The following is a 20,569-nucleotide window of genomic DNA, read 5'->3' on the forward strand; positions in this document are numbered from 1 at the left end:
AAAGTAAGCATAACAGAGGCCAGAGAACAAAGAATACAATACATGTCTTCAGTCTGGCTTCAGCCTACTCCATCTATATGGCCTTTCCTGGCAAACGAGGCATCACGATAATCAATTTACCAGCTCTCATCCTGTCCTGAATCCACCTTACAGGAGCCCCAAACGTGCCTAGAGCTAAAGGATAGTTGAGAGAGAGGATGACCCAAAACGTGTGGTGAATATTAATTTTAAGGATAGAAGCAAGGAGAATTTACTTTACAATACTTTCCACTAGAGCTTAGAAATTCAACCAGACTATAGCTAACAGGCAGATTGTAGTATACCCTAGAATTTATTGGAAAAATGTTAATGAAAATAATTACATTTTACTTTTGTAGTGTCTATGAATCAGCTTCATCTTATTGAATATATTTTAAATAACACTGTATAAAGAGAATCTTTTTTTCAAAAGGGCATCTTATTTAACCTCCATATATTAACGCAATAAACTCAACGTGGAAAGGTATGAGACAGGATGGATACAGCTGAAAAGCCACAGCATCATAGCAAACATTTTTGGGAGTCAAAAGCAAAAATAATGTTGCCCTCACTATTATCATTATGGTATCCAATTGTCAAACATTAATACAGTTATCAAAATTACTCAAGATTTAGCATCTTTTTTTTTGTTTCGATGAAGATTAGCCCTGAGCTAACTACAGTCAATCCTCCTCTTTTTACTGAGGAAGGCTGGCCCTGAGCTAACATCCATGCCCATCTTCCTCTACTTTATACGTGGGATGCCTACCACAGCATGGCTTTTGCCAAGCAGTGCCATGTCCACACCCAGGATCTGAACTGGCGAACCCTGGGCTGCCCAGAAGCAGAACGTGCAAACTTAACCGCTGCGCCACAGGTCCGGCCCCATAGCAGCATCTTTTTATTTAATGCAACTTCAAGAAACAAAACTTTCGTGTATATAATTTCCCAAATCACAAACATGTCACATATTTCAATGGAGGAATTAACATGGCAAGCTCCTATTCACCTGGGCGATGTGTGCTGTTATGCTAGCTTCCCTTTACTGGTACAAACAGAAAAAATAGTGTGGCTTTTAAGTTCTTTTGAGCCCTTACCCTTCCTTCTCTAGATAAGGAGAAGCTGACTACAAAGCTACAGGCACTGAGACCTAGCCAAAATGGATTCAACAGCTCCTTTCGAAGGAATGTTCAGACCTATAATTCTCTAACATTACATAAGCAAATAGGGAAGTGACCAAAACAAAGCAGGAGAGCAGTGAAATAAATCCAGAGGCCTTTCTTTGCAAGGAAAAACTGAATGGAAAGAACCCTTTAGGAGTAAAAGCTCAGAACATTTATTAGCTGCCTGAATTTGGTCAAATCCCTAAATTTACCTGAGCTTCAGTTTAATAATGCATAGCATGCAAACAAAGATCATAGCCCTGACTATCAGACAGAAATATAGAGAGATTCAAAGAGATCATGTGTAAGCAACTGTTTGGGGAATCTATAGTAATAAAAGTTATCTGTTTGCCTAAATACTCAACATAACTTCTCTATTACTCTAGGGAAGGTAAGCTCCACAATCTTCTAAAGGTAAATGGCACACCACAAATTATGTTGGCAAGTATGTGTATACATATACATAAATTTATATATATATATATATATATATATAAATAAATAGACTGCACATTGGAACCAGGGTCTCCATGGGGTTAGTGCATTGAAACACAGAAGTAGCAGCAATCTTTGCCCAGAGTCATCTAGCCTTCTCATCTTGTCTCCTGGGGAATGTGAGTGTCCTGACCATGAAATCTTGGCATCTTGGTGATTACAGCACCACGTGATTATGGTGTTTCTATGATTGACTGAGCTGAGGTACCCTGGAAAGCTCTGGGGACATGAATGTGCAGTAGTTGAGAGTAATGGGTACTACTGTTGTCCAGACAAGCTAATGACAGTGACACTCAACAGATGTATAGTTACCAGGAAGAGCGTCTGGAAACAATTAAGATTATTTTAGTCAACGCAAGTAGCACTAAATAAACCGTACTATATCAGGTTCCTGCCACACTCACAGATCTCATTTACATCAAGAGGGAGGAATACTAACGAAATAGATAGATGAAATAAAAGCAAACCCTATTGGGACACAAATAACAAAAAATGCTTCAAAAATACACTTCTAATTAAGAACCATGCAATGTTCTAATTTATTTTAATAGATTCATTGATCTGACCAAGCTAGAGCCCTATGTTACATTAAGAGTATTTACACACATACCACACACACATTCAGAAGGGACAATACATTGTTGTTAGTAGCAAATCTATATTATAACATTCATATGTAGAATTGCATTAAAGTCAAAGTAGCTGTGGACAGATCGACCACACTTCTGCACCTAAATCGCAGCGTGATGGAAGCATCAAGGTCCTGCAGACCACACATGTCCAGGTTATCCTCTGTTATCAGCTGTGATCTGCCCCCTACTATTTTACCTCCCATAATATCTTCAGCCCAACTGAAGTTATTTGGAAAAGACACCAGAGGCAATGTAGTATGAGATGGTCTTCAAATTATAATCTACTACTGCAACTGAAATTTGAAGTCCTCATCCTAATTCTGGAGTAAATTGGCCTAGATCTCACTCAAACAAACTCAGACACATTCAAAGATATTTGTGGATTATCAGAGTTCATCATATGTCATATATATTGTCTTAATACCTAAGTTTATCAGCTGTATTTAAACATTTTAATCAAATGAGTTTTTATATGGAGATAATAGTATAATGAAAGAAAATTATACTAACGTCAGTCCATCGGGCTTGTCCTATAAACAGAGACCATAAGCAACAATATTTTTAAAAAACTAGAATACATTTAATAGAAATTATAATTATGCTACCAATTTTAAAAACCCTTTGTTAGTCTTTTCTTGGAGGGTTTGACAGAAAATTCAGAATTTTCACAGGTGAACATAATCTGTTTCCTGACATAGAGCTAACCTAACTGATTTGAAAGCAAGTTTTCAACTGTAAACTAGTAAGATAGATGGCAGTCATATTTATTTAAAACAAAAATAACACCCTTTTGTTTTAAAAATAATAATTTAAACTTAACTGTACCTTACTTCAATTTTGTTCCAAAAGGACAATCAATTTTTATAAAACTAAGATTTTATTGCAGCATTGTGTTTTTCTCCTAAGGAATTAGGAAACAGAAAATAAATAGAAATACAGCTAGGGATAGGGATATGAAAAGGAGGGGAATAGAGCAAGGTCAAGAACAGATGTAGAGTTAGAGACAGAGATGGAGGTTACTTTCACATGACATCTTTGTATAGACTATAGGAGGGGGCAAGAGGGGATAAGGTTAAAATAGGTGAAATCTTAAGAACAAAATCGGAAGTTACAAAGCAGAATCTCTTACCCTGAAAAACTCTTTAGTGGAGCCAGAGTCTAATGTTCCATAAGCAATTTCTGTTTGCTTAGAAAGATCCTCAGCACTTTCGATGGGAGACACCATCCTCTCTACAGTCAGGAAGGCAGCTAAGTTAGCCGTGTAGGAGGAGATTATGATCAGGGTAAAGAACCACCACACACCTCCAACAATGCGCCCAGAGAGGGATCTAATAACAAGTATGAAATGGATTTGTAAAGTGAAATGAATGACCTAATAAAAAACAAGTTAGCAGTATTATGCAAATATTGACTTACATGGGAATATTTAACTTTATACTTTTCAATACAAATACTAGTTAATGAAACTGGAAATTATTAAACATTCTGGGCAAGGAGTACAGATTAGCTAGATTTGATGAGATACTCAGAGGCCAAAACTTCAGATTCCTGAGACTCTTTCATAGTTATAATGCCCAAATTGTTTACGGTATGAAATCTCATAATGAAACAATTTTAAGAAATGTGCAGATCATTTATCCAACGCTCATTCTACTTTATCCATTTGTGACACATGTAAACATAAACAAGAAAATCTAAGGTTGCCAGTAAAACTCAGAACAATATCGACAGATAAAACCAAACATTAAAAATAAGAGTATGCACCATAGCTGTAGCTTTAAACACTGAAGAAACCCTCCCTTTAGTTCAGCCAATGAAGTTCCAAAACCCTCAAAAAAGGTCCAAAATTTTAGTAGGCTTTTGTGTATGCAAAAACATGGGTTTCAGATACAGTACAGGATAGAAGATGGAAAAAGATGATAATACAAACAAAGGGATGACACAAAATATAATTCTTAATGAACAAAAATCTGATGCTTCAGGCAAGGACTGCTACAACCCTGTTCCTTTGTGCTCCTGCTTAAGAAAAAAAGAAAACTCAAAGAAAACAAATTAGACATTTAAAAGTTTGCCAAAAAAATGTTTGAAATATAATAAAATAACGATATTTCCATGACCATATATTCTTACATAAAATACTTTTCAAAAGCTTAATAGATTTCCAATAATTTACTTTAAACCCTAGGTAGATAAATATAGATATGTAGATATAGAAATATATATATATATACTGTATTATTTTGAAAGGTTGGGTGGGATTCTACATATAAATGCATTTGAGTAATATTAACAAACCAATATAATAAGTTTTTCTTTTTTGTTAATAACTCTCCTATATCTAACAACTAGACTTGCTACAGCGAAGAGGCAACATTTTGAAAAATTTAAATCACAAAATTTGGCAACTTATGGCTTAAATTAATCTCCTGCCAATTAACAGTAAGAAAGATAGCTTTTGAAAAAACACAAATACTATATCAAATTATTAGGTAATATTTGTAGAATAAACTACTCAAAAAGTCAAGAAAAAGGGGAGAAGCTAATTTAAAAGTAAAGATTTTGTAGATAAAAATATCTGTTGCTAAACGAAAAGTGAAAAAGAGAGAGTGAATGCAATGAAAAACAAAAAGAATATAATTAAGAGTCTTTATCACAGTCTCCAAGAGATGCAAAGAATCAAATAAATATGATAAAATGGAAAAATTTAAACAATTCTCACCTACATTCTGAAAAGGGTATTAAATACATTTTAAATTTGGGAAATCCCTTATGTAGACTCAGCCACTCTCAAAATGTTCACTATTTATTCCATCACCATGGAAGGCATCATTATAAGACATGAACCCCATATTTAAGAGGGCAGATCAGTACCTGCTCAGCTCCCTTAAAACAAGAACTGATTACATGGTAATTGCTTTTGACATTATACATGGCATGTTAATTTGCAATATATTTGAGAATCATTTTTATAATTCCTTCTGTTCCAGTTGTAAAGTAAATACAAGTTAAAGACATGATTTGTTCCTCTACTCCAGTGCTTAAATCAGATTTGATGAGATTAACTATGCCAATTTATTTAAAGTTGTACAAGATATCTCAAAAAGTTTATTAGACTTATGCATCATTCGAAACAGAAAATTCTTGAGCCATGTATTATTTACTTGTAAATGTTTTCAAAGGATTGATTGATGCTTCTAGAAGAGTTCCTGAGAAGTTTTGTGCAGAGCTGCAAATACAATGTCATGTTTTACAGTGGCAGACAAAATGGTTTCTCTAACTGAAAACAAAACTTTCACCTCTCAGCATCTGCACTAAAGGAGCAAATAAATGGACATATTCTAGCACTTCTTTTTAATCTCTATGAAATAATTATTTTAAGAAGGCTATTTTTTTCATTCATTTGAATCCTTTACAGATATTGGGGGAAAAAGAGAACCAAGCAGGAGAATAAAAGTCAACTTTACAGTATTTTGCTTTCATAATGCTTGTGGTTCTAGTCTTCAGAAAACTATAGTTGCACATTCTAAACTTACTTTCAGGCCAATGATCAATTCAATTCAATAAATCATTCAAGATTAAAATTTAAATTTGTCCTATTAATATTAATAATATAGTTCCATATCATATTTTACTGGGAAAGACATGATAAATATCTTTTGAAATATTTAAAGAGCATCTCTAAAGTGATCTGTGCATTTCATGCATTATTATTATTATTGTTTTTAGATACTAAGCTGTCCTAGTGTCTTCTAAACTGGAGTGACCATCATTGCACTCTAAAAAAGATAGTTTGCCTCATTAAAAAAAATCATTAAATTTGCCAATATTACGTAGTGTGTTCAATTTTTAAGGCATGCATAATATAAAGTGAAAGAAATGCATGTTTAAAATGTTTTAATAAAGAGAATTTTGGTCATGTATATTCTGCGGTAACAAAAAAAAATCAATTGAGAACAAGCAAAAACTATGCTCTCTGAAATCTATTTATCCTACCAGGAAATAAAAATTATTACATGTGAAATTGTAGTGAGTCATGACTCATGAATAAAGTCAAAAGCACAGGGAAAAGGCCATATTTTAGGAAACAGGCCTGCTGAAAATTAGAAGTTATCTATATGTCATGGCGGACCCTGGGATAACACGGATTATTAAATGTGCCTGTGCTCCAGCCTCTATGTGTAAAGATGTTTTCTGCTCCTTGAGAAGCTCTAGACGTCAAAACATCCCTCAGAGCCATGATATGCATGAGGAGCAGGGCAACCAAACCCGAGGGTCTCTTTGTGGGAACCCAGGTCAATATATCCTACTTGATAAAGAACCTGCATACCCTTCTTCCTACTTATTCAAAAGGCAGACAGTTTATGTCACCCTAGGATAATTGCCTTACATCTCAGGACTAGGGTAACATTATACTTCAGTAGCCTTCTTACCAAAGATGAATCATTTCATTATTATTTATGGACTGGAATATTCTCTGAGATCCCAATATGGTTAGTATCTTCCTTCCTCAATATTAGAAACTTCTCTTTCTATCTTTAACTTAAATCAGATAAAATAAACATAGAGGTAAAACTATGAATCTTATATATTTTTTCAGAGGGCATCATAATTTTATATGTAATATTACATATAATAATTAGCATGTTAGTATATGTTATATATTAAAATTATATATATGCCATCCAAAAGCCATGCAAATACCATTGGCATATATCTAATTCAGTGCAGTTCCATAGAGGAACCACAGGGAGTCTGATGGAAGTAAGATTGTTTAGATCCATATAATTCATAAAATTAATAAAAATAGTAAAAATTAATAAAAATACTCGCTACTATCAGAGAAGTAAGCCATTCATAATTTCTGCATACATGATATATTTCCTTTATCTCACTGGATGGAGTATACCAAAAAGATTGCAAGAGATACAAATTTTTGAGCTTCTTATATAGTTTTTGAAATTAATCACTTATTATTCCCAAAGTGCTCTACAACTAACAATATAATGAAATAGTATTAGAAAAGTCATCCCCTTTGCTGATTATTAAGGTATCCCCTAGAATAAAAGGAGGGTAACAGAGCCCAAATTAAAATGTGCCTGTAGATTAATAATCATTTAAGCTTTAAATGTGAAAGCAATCCCCAAGAAAAAGTATGACTTATTCCTCTGAAGAGCCAGACATGACTATCATTCTTATTTATGTATGTAATATGAACAAAGGCAATATGTGTTTTGTGATATATTCATTATATTTAGGCATTCTAGTGAAGGAATTAACATATCATAATGAGAATAGAGGTGTATGAATTTATTCAATCGTGTGTGTGTGTGTGTGTGAATTACTATTCAATACGGCACAAGCTTCTGTAATCAGTCAGCCATCATTATTACCCAGCTATGTATTTCTAGATATTTGGACAACATATTATCATATATTCCTTTAATCTAGCAATCTAATTTAAAAAAAAGACCCAACTTTTAAAATATCCCTCCGATACCATTTCCATGAGCAAATAATGGGAAAATAAAAGAGATGGGATGTGTGCCAATGAAGTTTTGTACACGTTATTGCTTTTGTAGTTAATAAGTAATGTTGCCCATTTTCCCATATACAGGTCTGTGGATCAACACACAGATAACTGTAAAATGAGAATATGCAGCAAAAACACGGTACCCCTCCAAGAAGGCATGGAATGATAGGAACCTTATGCATTTTATAGCCTCTCCATGGTGTGTACAATTTCACCAGGAAAATATATGACCAATATTCGAAGAACATTGCTCAAATATTTCACAGGCTTACGCCGATGGTAAGAGTCTGTCCTTAAGAGTCTTAAACTGCTTGGACAGGTAATCGGCAGCTGGTTACTTCTTTAGAGTGAATTCATAAACACCATGAATATCCACTTGAGACCTAAAATGCACAAAGTTGAAGCAGGTGAGTAACCAACCTTGGCGAAATATCGCATCCTTGCTGCATAAAGGCACCCAAGGAAAACCAGAGACTATTAAAAATCCCAAATTCATTAGTTGATTCACTACTTTGTGTTTCTCTTCCATCTTCAAACTCCTCAGTGTGCCACTCGTAGGGGCTAAATCTGCTGACCAGGAATAAAACTACACTGACCCCAATGTAGGCAAAAACAATGCACATCCAGATCTCATAGGCTAAAGGATCAAGAAATGAAAACACTCCTGGTTTGGACTTCTGAGGCTTCTTGATCATGATAGATATCCCGAGGCTCATAAAGGGCTTTGAGAAGTCAATCACCTCTTCTCTCACAAGGGTTATAGTTAATGGAGCAATTGCAATATCAGCTTTCTGTAAGGGAAACAAAGGAAAGTAACAGTACTTGGTGTCATGGTCAGAAAGGAATCATGGTTACATTATTGGATCAAAAGGGAAAGAAAAGAAATCAGGGAAATGGCAATAATTATTTCCCTGGTAGAGTTCCAGTAAAGGATAAACAAAAAAGCAATTTGTTCTCCAAATCTCTGTCTTTTTTATAAATATATAGTACACTCACATCTGGCTTGATTATGATAATTATATCTCTACACTGCCTCTATGCCATTGCATATGGTCCATATGCTTCAAGACAGATTTAATGTCTCCCTTAACCTGCATGTTTGCTTCTGACTTCATCCTTAATCTTCAAATGTTCACAAGGAAATAAGACAGTATTCCTAGAGAAATGTGGGAAACCAACAACCTCAGACATAGGTACTTTGCAGGGAGGGAGGCATTCTGTCAACAAGAGTTCAAACTGAATGACTTTATCTATGAGAAGAGCTATACTTACCCCATATACAAGTTCTCCAACCATCCCATTCCAAATTTTCGTGTCTGCATCCCTGGCCCCATACTTGCCATCCCCAACAATTGTCAGCTTGTACTTGAACCCACAATGTTTGGCGATTTCTGCAGCCAAGTCTACACAGTAACCCTCATAGCGCTCATTGCCTTCAAGCATTTCATGATTTTTCTTCATCATAACATATGGAGATTCCTATATGGAAAGACAGTGTTTCAGTTGATGAAAATTGCCGTGTTAATTATTTACTCTCATTGAATCAACTATTCTGGCTTAATTATTACTTGTTAGCCAGAGACATTGTAGAATGTAGATGGTGAACAATATTAAAGCATGATGCTTCTGAAAAAAGGTCCTCAAATATCTATCATTATGTTTCATTAATATAGCTCATACCTAGCCATACCAAATGAAATAAGAGACTCGAAAGCACAAACTGTTGGCATGTCCCCTTGTCATATTTGTAATTCTTGGGGCTTAGAGAGGAATAACACTGCTCAACATCTGTTTTATTCAACTCTGGATCCACTACACTCTTATTCTAGGTTAAGGCTACATCGAGCTCAAGAATCAGCATTCACCCAAAACCCTGTGTCACTGTTGCTTCAAGGATAAAGTTCATGTGGAAATCAGGTTCATGGCCGGTGACATGCAGATTGAAAGAATCACTGCCATGGTGATGTACGGATTCTACAGGTCTCACTTCATCTATGAGATAAAGAATCCTATAATGATGCTACAAGGATAGCTAGAGAGTAGCTTCCTCCTGTAAACCTAAGAAAGAGGAAGCATGAAAAAATGATTCAACCCAGCTCAATAGTCTCCACTGGACAGTACCACCAAGCATATTTGCGGCTTCGTGAGACAGTTCCTCTCAATGGCATGGTTAAGGCAAAACTCCTCAAATGTTTAGTGTACACTTATTAAGATATTTCCAAGTGCCAACCAGTGTTTTTATCCAAATCTCTTATTAACCTATCTATATTTTCTTCTCAATATTGTTAGGATAATGAATTCCACAAATTTACTACATCACCGCTTAGTAAAACAAAGTAAAATTGTTTTGTCACAAAGTTATGTGCTATTAGTGGACTTCATTTACTCTGTTTCATTTCACCAATAGCTTGTCATGATGATCCGGGTCTCCCTTCCATCTATCCACAGCCTAGATGCTCAAGATCCAGTTCAATTATTCATTCAATACACGTTTATTTAGCACCAGCTTTGTGACAACTAGTGAGACTTAGGGTTAGCAACAAGGGAGATCATCTTGTCTTTAAAGAGTTCATCTTCGTTATGAAGAAAAATATGTTGAGAACATTATTAAACCATGTAACAAATGTTAAAATAGAATGCACCCAGAGTTATATGGGAATGGAAAAGTGAAACACCTGAGGAAATACGACGAACACTCTTCCAGACTTTCTCCAGTTGTTCACCTGTGTGTGCACAGGTTATGAATCATCTGTGAAGCTAAATTTCAGTGTTGAAGAGGGCAAGGGATATTTTGGATGCTTTAGCTAGTGCTTGTGTAGTCCTTTTGACAGAGTAAATAAGATTTGCTTTGCATTTCATTGCAGAAGCAGCAACATATTAGTTACTGTCCTAAGACATACACAACAATTCTAGTTGGCAGATACTTTTCATATGAAAAAAATAAAGTAAAACAAAGGCATATGTAGCTAATTACCAGAATTGTAGTCACAACGACAGTCTTATTCTCAAGCCCAGAGGTATCATTTCCAGAAGGGAGCTCGGTAAGGGTAACAACCATTTTGTCTACTTCACTCCAGTATCCAATCTGAAAAAGGTTACAGAAGGTAGACTCATGCGTAAATGACCTTTCTATTAGCAAAGCCCTTAATTATTTTCAAATTCATGTCTGAATCTGAAATTACACCCCACCTTAACTAGGCTTCTTCTAAACACAGATGTGTCTTTTATATATGTGAATCTAATAGAATTGAAAGGGACTATAAAAAGAAACAAACAAAAAAGTTTCTTAAAAATAGCTTGTCTATTCACATTCACTTTTCATATTCTCCAAGAGAAATCTGTTTGGGAGTGATCATATACAAACATAAATAAAATCCAAACAATGGCATTTTAGCCCTAACAGTTAAAAGAAAGATGTTGAATTGAACAGTTACATGCATATTTACACCAGCTACGTTTTATCTTCTAAACTATAAACTTTCAGAAATGGTTCTTTTTGTTCTCATTCAACTCTTTTTGGAACTTGGTCTAAAAAAAGAGTATAACAGTTCTATTTACGGTCATTTAAAGATTACATTTCACTGTTACTTACCAGAAATGAATAGATTTAATTTAGAAAAATATTCAAAATATATGTTTCTGGAAGTTGTTAAACTCTATCTCTATGAACACACATCTCCAGGACTCTTCGGAAGATGAAATGATGGGTTAGCTAACTCATTTCCTCACACAGACAAAACTCTTTAAATCATTTACCTTTCGAGGCCCATTAGTTTTGAGCTCCATGATGTTAATCGTATAGTTTATTCTTTTTCCATTCTGATCAAACTTTATATTTCCTGAGAGACCTTCAACCTGAACCTAACGAGGAAATGGGAAAGGGGCACAGTTATAAATTGACTTCAACCCAAGATACAAACTGTACAGATTACTCTCACTGAAGTCAAGTCAAGAAAACTACATTTATAAGATTTATTTTCACTCTTCAAACGCCTTTTGTGTAGTTAGGAAATAATAGTCCCTTTATATTAAACATAGGGAATAAAACAAAGATGACTAATTCAGCAGAAAAAAAATAATGACTACTGTTAAGTGACATTAACAATCATTTTGAGAGACTGACCTGTTTGAGGGCCCTTTCTATTTCTACACCTTGTCCCCAGGGGACTGCTGGGTTTGCCAGACAGTCTCCCGCGTTCCCCCTTCGGGAAATTTCAATCCTCTGTTTCCGTAGGTTGCGGAAAGCTTCAGTCATCACTTGGACGGCGTCATAGGTCAGAGCAGAAGTATACTGAAAAGTATCACACACATTTCATAAGAATGGGAGAAAATCGAGAGACTCACCACACACTGGCAATCAAGCCCGCAGTTGCCCACTATGCAATACCACATCGAAGTCAAGAATTCAGACACAATTTCTGCATCTAGAAACCTAAGAATCTAAGAAAAGTAGTATGGAATGTGCTCTTGACTCTCAACATTTTCTATTATGTTAACATCTCAGCTATTTCAGGTGAGACCTTTCATAATAATCGTGTTAACGTTTGTTTTTCTAGCTAGGTTCTCATTAGAGAGTTACCTTATGTCCTATTCTGGTGATATAAGAAATTATCAAATTAACAAATAAATATTTCTCCACTGTCTAATGAGGGATTCATTTGGCAATATGGAAAGAATGCTGATTCGGTTCAGGATCTTTAGTCTCTAATTCAATCCTAGTGATGCTCACACACATCTGCAGTGGTCTTTGGAGTGTTTATTTGTTTTTAAGTTCCTACAGGTGATTAAGGTAACCATGTAGAAGAGCCAGCAAACTTCCTAATTTCTAAACCTCCCGCATGCTTCAACAGCCTATGATGAGACTGGATCCAAACTTTTGGTATTCAGATCCCAGTGGGACAGCAGAATTATTACAAGAGCTGGGGGCCAAACAGAAAAAACTACATGTGTACTAAGTATTGTTATGGCTGAACAAGTATTATTACATGCACGTATATATACTGCCATCTATCAAATGCATGATGCTGCTGCATTAATGATAAATCACATTTTAACATAAAAGCCTTAATGAATGCTAAAGAGATTTCCGTTACTGAGTACTTTTCAACCTGTAGGTAATAAACGTACAATGAAGCTGGAAAAAATATGGGCCCTGTCTTTATGGAAGCCACATCCTCTCCAAGTCCAGTGAAAAGATATAGAAACAGATAATTGCAATATACCTATTACATTGTTATGAATTGGTCCAATAGTGGATAAATGTCTTCCTTGTTTATTTTTTTAATGTGAGAGATATTACAATAAGGGAAATGAGAAAATAGTTTATGTGGTATCAACTATTCCCTCCATGCATCCAGAAATTTTTTAAGCCTCCATTTTTTTAATGCTAAAAATGGTAGTGTGAGTTACCATTTGTTTAATTTTTGCATGAATTAGTTTAATTAATTTTTGCATGAATTAGTTTAATTGAATTGCTTTAATTTTATCATATGAATGAATCAGATTTGATGGGAAAGTTTGTAGGAGGAAAGAAGAAGAAGAGAAAATGATTTTGAGGTGGCGTGCACTATGATTGTGTGCTATTAACTATAATAAGATGTTCATATTTACCCCTAAATTTTCTTACTAAAATTTCTTCTCACGTGCTATCAGTTGAGCAATGTCATTGCAGGCCTACATGTGAGTCTTTCTTTACACTCTAGATTATCTTCCGGATGGTTGCACTAGAGTTCCCTATAAATACCTCAGCTAAACAGATCTAAATAAAACCCATCACTATTTTTTCCCTAAAATATGCAACTTTTTCCTTTAAACTCTACATGCAGGAAATTAGCAAAATATAGTATGTTACAGATTCACTTAGGTAACTTATATTCCTGGATTGAAAATGTAATTTCTGGGAACCTAAGAAAATATTTTCAAATACAGGGAATTTTCATACAAAAATATTAATTTCAGTATTATTTATAATATGCAAAAATTAGAAACAACTTAAATTTCTGACAGTAAAAGAATGTTTAAAAACTATGCTTTCTGCCTTGAAGAAATATTAAGCAGTCATTAAAAAGTGATACTAATACAAGCATTATAAAAATATGAATAAAGCTAATTATAAGTTAAGTGAAGAACAATTATCACAAGCTAAATTTAATAAAAAGCTTTTTCAACAAAAGATGAGACTAATAAAAAATGGTTATATCCCTTCAACAAAAAAGGGAAAGAAAAATAAACAGAATGGTTATAATAATGGAGAGGAAACATACATGATTATTTCCTTTCCCAGTATTCTATAATAACTATGTCCCATTTTTAAAAAACTATACTCCATCAAAGGCTTTATTTTAAATCATATCTCCGTAAGAAAAGACTTCTTGGAGAAATAAGAGATACAACATCAGGATTTATCTGCCTCACTTATGTCTTTGTTTCTAGTATCCTAGAGGAAAAAGATATATTGAATAATTTGCTTTCTTATCCAGCAATCAGTTCATTGCCAATATAATTCTTACAATAAAGTCTAGGTCATCAAATAGGACACAGAACCTAAATGGAATAAATTGAATATTTAAAAAAAAGTATTGCAATTTGTATTAAAATATTATACTAATAGTTAAAAACCAAAATCTTCACTGAGTCAGCTTGCTCCCATTACCATGAGAAATCTATCAAGTCATCTGCTAAATGTTGTAGAGTCTATAAACGTTGGTGAATTACATTAAAAAATAAGATGAGGTTGAATGAACTGAAAGCATTTAGGTCCATGTGGCATGTGATAATTACGATTCAGAGCAGGAGCACACTCCAAAGAAAAATTCTTTCAACCTTTTTCAAATGTTCAAATCTAATCAAGTCTCAAGCCTATTATCATTTTCAATTAAAAGTCAAATCATAGAAACACAATTCTGGGCTGAGAGAAAATCAGCAGCCTCTGTATCCAGAATTCTTTTTGTTTATGTTCTGCACATGTGGCTCATTTATTTTTCTAAACAAATATGTTCGCATTTTTGATTGGATAGTTAAATATTTCAGTTTTAGTCTACCATTCACTAAACTAGATGTAAATTAATTTGAAGGGAACATGATGGCAATGTAACTATCTCCTTACTTGAAAGCAAATGTATCATCTCTGCTCTGATGTTTATGTTCTGTGAAATCCCTCACTTGAGCTGGAAATTTATATGTTAGTGGGGGGCCATTATGTTTTGCAGTGCTGTATCACCATCACACACACATTTTGAAGAAATCTGGGAAAACGTTTTCATGGTCCGTTTTCCAGATGCACTTTTTATTCCATTTTAAACGTATATTTATGGAGGCTTATTTTTCAAAACTAAATTGAAATATGCATTTTAAACATGTTTGTTATGCCCAGTAGTCATCAGACATTATTCAATAATACATTACTCTAATCACTGATACCAGAAAACAGTATTCTGACAGCAAATATAAAAGAAAGGAGATGAAAAGAAGTTCTATGTACATTCAGAATTTAATGAATATACAAAGAGGATAAATAGGCTATAATATAAAGTTTTAGGGGTTATCAAAATGATCACATCTATTCCTAAACACATGTTATTTGCATCGTGCTAAAATAGAAAAAAGTACCATTAAAAAAAGAAGTACTAGATTTTAGGTACTAAGAAAGTGTTACACATTTCCTATGAATGGCCACTTTCCAAATTTTCCTTGACACTCGAAATTGAGTTGAGTGTAGTTTAAAAAGCACTGCATATAGCATCAGAAGACAGGGCTCAAGCCTAGATTTCACTATTTGCTACTCTCTTGTGTTGGGCAAGTTAGCTATAGTGTCCAAGACTTCTTATCAATGAAACAGGAGAGCAATGTCTCCTCTATGTCCTAATAGTGTTGGAAAGGAAGGTGAGGAGTTGAATAGTTTCCTAGCAAGTCCTTTAAAAAACTCCTATGCAACAAACATCTTTACTCCAGTTCTATAGGTCAAGATTCCAAGTTATCAAGTTATATTTTGCCCAGGGTCACAAAACCATGTGACAAAATGGAATTTGAATCCAGATCTCTGTGTTTCTGGGGTAATGGGGGTGACCAACCATCCTGGTTTGCCTGGGACTGTCCTGGTTTTAGAACAGAAAGCCTGGAGTCCCAGGAAACGCCTGAGTTCCAGGCACACTGGGAGGCTTAGTCTCCTTGTTTGGCAAATACTACATCAAATGAATAGAGTTCAAGGAAATGAGAAGCTGGGTGAGTTGCAAAATACGCTAAAAAGGCAAATTATTGACCAGCATGTTTGCTTTCTTTTTTCCTTTTATTGCTATCTATCCTGGTATAAAACTAGCTTGTCTTTACAATGTTTTGAAAACCACTATCCTCATCTACAAGAGTCTGTGATCGACTAAGTTCAGAAAATGATTATCACATCGGCATATTACAGGTCCTGAAAAATCCTACAGTAACAATTCCCATTTAACTTTGTTTGATCAGTGATGCCCACACTAATTACCACTTTAAAACTTCCTTCACACCAAGCACTTTCCATAAAAATAGTGTTTTGTGTAGTGTCCTTTAGGGTGTTAAAAGTTTATGGCCTAGTAAATTTTACATGCTCATTTTTAAAATAGCATCAATTATTTAGTTAAAGTTATTATACACTGAATATATTTCTCTGGAGAATCCCACACAACGTAATTCTCAGTTTCTTCATTTAACAAAATTATCAACATGGTCAAAAATGATGAGCTCTAGGAAAAATAAGTAAACCCACAAGAGAAACTTTAGAAAGTCTTTTTTTTTTTTTTTTTAAGATTCTTGGCAATGACCAAGAACCAACTAGAGCCATAGGAAAAAGAACAGTATTAGAAAACACATTATGAACTTAAAATTATTCACGTGTCTTAATTTCAAACTCAACTGCAGTCTACCCTCTGGAAAAGGGCTATGTGTGATAAGGTCATCTTTAATTTCCGATAGCCTTTTGAATATGTGCCCTTTGAAACTTCACTGTGCAAAGTCACAAAATCTTCATAAAACCTCAAAATTGCTAGAGCAACAGGAACTCTCATTCACTGCTGGTGAGAATGCAAAGTGGTACAGCCACTTTGGGAGACAGTCTGGCAGTTTCTTACAAAACTAAACATACTCTTATCATGTGATCCAGCAGTCTCACTCCCTAGATATCTACCCAAAGGAACTGAAACCATATGTCCACTGAAAAACCAGCACATGGATATTCATAGCAGCTTTATTCATAATTGCCAAGACTTGGAAGCAACCAAGATATCCTTCAGTAGATAAATAAATTGTGGTACATACAGACAATGGAATATTATCAGTGCTAAAAAGAAATGAGCTACAAAACCATGAGAAGACATAGAGGAACTTTAAGTGCATATTATTAAGTGGAAAAAGCCAGTCTGAAAAGGCTACATGCTGTGTGATTCCAACTATATGGCATTCTGGAAAACGCAAAACTATGGAGACAGTAGAAAGATTGCCAGGAATGGGGGTGGGAGGAGAGATGAATAGGCGGAGCACAGAGGATTTTTGGAGCAGTGAAAATACTCTGTATGAAACTAGAAGGATGAAAGCATGTCATTATACATTTGTTCAAACCTATAGAATGCACAACACTAAGCGTGAACTATAACGTAAACCACGGACTTTGGGTAATGATATGTCAACGTGGGTTCATCAGTTCTAACAAATGTATCACTCTGGTGAGTGAAGTTGATGCTGGAGGAGGCTATGCATGTGTGGGGGCAGGCACGTATGGAAACTCTGCCCTTTCTGCTCAGTTTTGCTGTGAACCTAAAACTGCTCTAAAGAAATGAAGTCTTCATTAAAAAATTTTTAAAAATTCAACATCTTTAGTAAGCACACAAGCTGTATCACATTTCCAAGGATGAAAAGACAGCTCCATTGTCAAGAAACCAAAATTAACATCCTTTGTTATTCTCTATGAATAATAAAAGTAATTTTTAATCTACTGTGAAGAAAGACTTCATGTAAAAGGAATATATTAAAAAACAAGATATTTTTGCCTATATTAGATTGGCTGTTGACCCTGACTGAAAATCCTGCTTAAGGACCAAGACTTTTACATTCTGAAACTTTAGATTCACTTAAAGATTCAAATTTTCTGATAAAACTAATCAGACTCACAGAGATAGAAAAAAGATACTCAGACCAACACACTGTCTGGTTTTAATTCTCCCCTAGGTAGGTAAAGACTTTCTTAGAGGAAGATCTTCTACTTTGTAGGTTGCATAAATTCCTCCCTCTAACTCTCCCCACTTCCTAGGACCCTTCTAACAAGGTGAAAGTTCCTTATTTTTCATAATCTATGAAAAAAACCCAAATATTTTCCAGTGTAATTTAGGACTTGATTTCGGCATCTGGAGTTCAGAGATGACTACCGACAAGTCACTACAATTTTTGAGAGACAGAGGAACCATTTGAGGTGGCATAGATTCAGCAAAAATGAGAAATGTTAGGGTATGTTTCATTGAGTGCCTAAGTTAGCACTTCACATAATCACAGTATTGGAGATTCGGGAGAAATCTTGGAGATCAACTACATTTATTCCCTTTATAGATGAAGAAGTGTAGAAATGAGATGAACTCAGATATCTGCAGTATAATTACAAATAGTAGCAATGTATTTTTATATTTAATGGTGTGTAATATACACTTAAATAGTACTATATATTATTTTTCAATTATTTTTTATGAAATATGTAATTCTATCAATATTTTATTTTTTATTACATGTTTTACTTTATGGGTTTACTTCAGTCATATACATACCTTTTAAACCATAAAATATAAGAAACCAAACATGTCAAGCCTCTAGGTTGTTGTGTGGCAAAATATTTTAATATTAGGAGTAGGGGATGCCAGCGTGTCAGCAGCGGTTTCGGTCAGTGAAAACATTCAAGAAGTAGAATTAATTCTATTAAGCCACCAGGGAACTATTTAATGCACGACACTAATTACTGAACTGAAAAAGATTATACTATTTTCAGGCAGGCCTAATAACTCTCTTAGGACAGCAATTAAGAAAGTTTGAGTCTGTGCTTTAAGTCATTTCCTGAGTAAAATGAGATTCTTGTGGGAAACGCATTATTTAAAGTGCCACACAAATGTCAGTCACATCTTACTGCTGAATTCCTTAACACTGGCAGGACATTGCAGACACAAAAGTCAAACTAATGTTTAAATCGTCGATGTTACAAGGTGGAATGGATAGTTATATCTTGCAAATTGTGGAAGACACCAAAAACACTGACAATCTAACTAAAAACAGAAACATTTACAAACTAATTTTGAGATAGTGGCAAATCTTCCTCATAATCTGTCTCTCTTTGACTTTTTTTTTTTAAGGACTATAAAATGCTGACTTTAATTGTCCCATTCAAATCCAGGCGCCATGATGACTCAGGTCTGATTACTACAGTCATTTTACATTTCATCAAGTGAAACAACACTACTTTTCTGCCATGGTTGAATAAAAGAACATAATAATCGCTAGGGTAGAAATTTAAACCAAATTTCATAGCAATGATAATTACCTATTTTTTCTTCTTCAGTGATTTGATATTTTCAAAGTGTTTATATTTTTCATTTCATTACTCTTCATTTCAACAAATATCTATTATGTGTTTACTCTGGGCAAACCATTGTATGAGATTTGGGGCCAATAAGATACAAATGATGCAGACTGCCTTTCCAAGTCTTGTTTTTAATCCACAAATATCTCTCAATTGAATCTATATTGGTATATTATAAATGAATGGTTATGATTTTTGCAATTATTATTTCTTTTACAGATTAAAAAATTGGAGTAATTGGCAAATGTAACAAACCCATTCATTTTCCTCCACCCTCATGCCACAACCACAATTCAGAAAACTATCATTTGTTGCCGGGGTTGTTTGCGATATCTTCCTAAAGCTCTCCTGCCATCATCTGCACACCTGCAATCTATTGTCCCCAGGGCAGCCAGGAATCTTCCTGTATCAAAACCATGATGATCACTTTCCTCTAGTAGTCCCCTGTTGCTCTCAGAATAAGACAAAAAATTCCTTAGTAGCTCAACGAGGCACACAAGATCTGGATCCTGCATATTTCTAAAGTATTATTTCTCAAAATTCCTTCAAAACACCATTGTTCAACCTCCAGCCTTATGGAAATATTTATATTTTCCTTGCACTGGGGGCTTTTTATCATATTTCTTCTGTGGGAGCCATTGTCTCTTCTTTCTCCTAATTGCTCCCTCGCCTTCAGGTTTCAAGTTCCATATTGCTTCCTCCAAAAAACCTTTTCTTCCTTTCAGAACTTAGATTAGGAGCTTCTTATGGGAGCTATTACAGTTTCTTTGCTTCTCTCCATTTGTTTACCCAGAAAGCCTTTATTAAATAGTTACTATGTGTCAAGCCTTATTCTAGGAGCTTCAGATATATCAGCGAACAAACAACATCAACAAAACTCTGCCCCCGTGGCACTTACTTTCAAGCTGGAGGAGACAATTAACAATGTAATGAATAAATTAATTATAAATACAGGACACTAGAAGGTTATAATGGGAAAAAACTGGAACAGGAAAAGGGCAACAGGACATATCCTGATGGGAGGAGAGATTTCAATTTTAAATAGAGAGCCTGTTATTAGTTTCCTTGAGAAAATGGCATTTGAACAAAGACCTAAAGAGTGCAGGAGACTTAGCCATGCAGATATTTAAGAGGAGAATAGTCCAGA

At 34.6% G+C, this 20,569-nt stretch overlaps 1 protein-coding gene across 7 annotated transcripts in view; it reads right to left on the bottom strand.

Moving 5' to 3' along the window:
- GRIA2 (glutamate ionotropic receptor AMPA type subunit 2) overlaps positions 1 to 20,569 on the bottom strand; it is a 143,819-nt gene that overhangs the window by 20,410 nt on the left and 102,840 nt on the right. For all 7 annotated transcript variants that reach the window (XR_011537093.1, XM_008514436.2, XM_008514433.2 and 4 more), the window contains exons 7-12: positions 11,962 to 12,129; positions 11,595 to 11,699; positions 10,813 to 10,923; positions 9,111 to 9,317; positions 8,259 to 8,629; positions 3,438 to 3,636 (exon numbers count right to left, since the gene is read on the bottom strand). Coding sequence is in view for 6 of the 7 variants with exons in the window: in XM_008514436.2 (XP_008512658.1) it covers positions 3,438 to 3,636; positions 8,259 to 8,629; positions 9,111 to 9,317; positions 10,813 to 10,923; positions 11,595 to 11,699; positions 11,962 to 12,129 (1,161 nt within the window). In the remaining variant the exon portion in view is untranslated. The remainder of the gene's footprint in view (positions 1 to 3,437; positions 3,637 to 8,258; positions 8,630 to 9,110; positions 9,318 to 10,812; positions 10,924 to 11,594; positions 11,700 to 11,961; positions 12,130 to 20,569) is intronic.

Source organism: Equus przewalskii, chromosome 2 (assembly GCF_037783145.1).
Source record: "Equus przewalskii isolate Varuska chromosome 2, EquPr2, whole genome shotgun sequence".
Taxonomy (NCBI): Eukaryota; Metazoa; Chordata; class Mammalia; order Perissodactyla; family Equidae; genus Equus; species Equus przewalskii.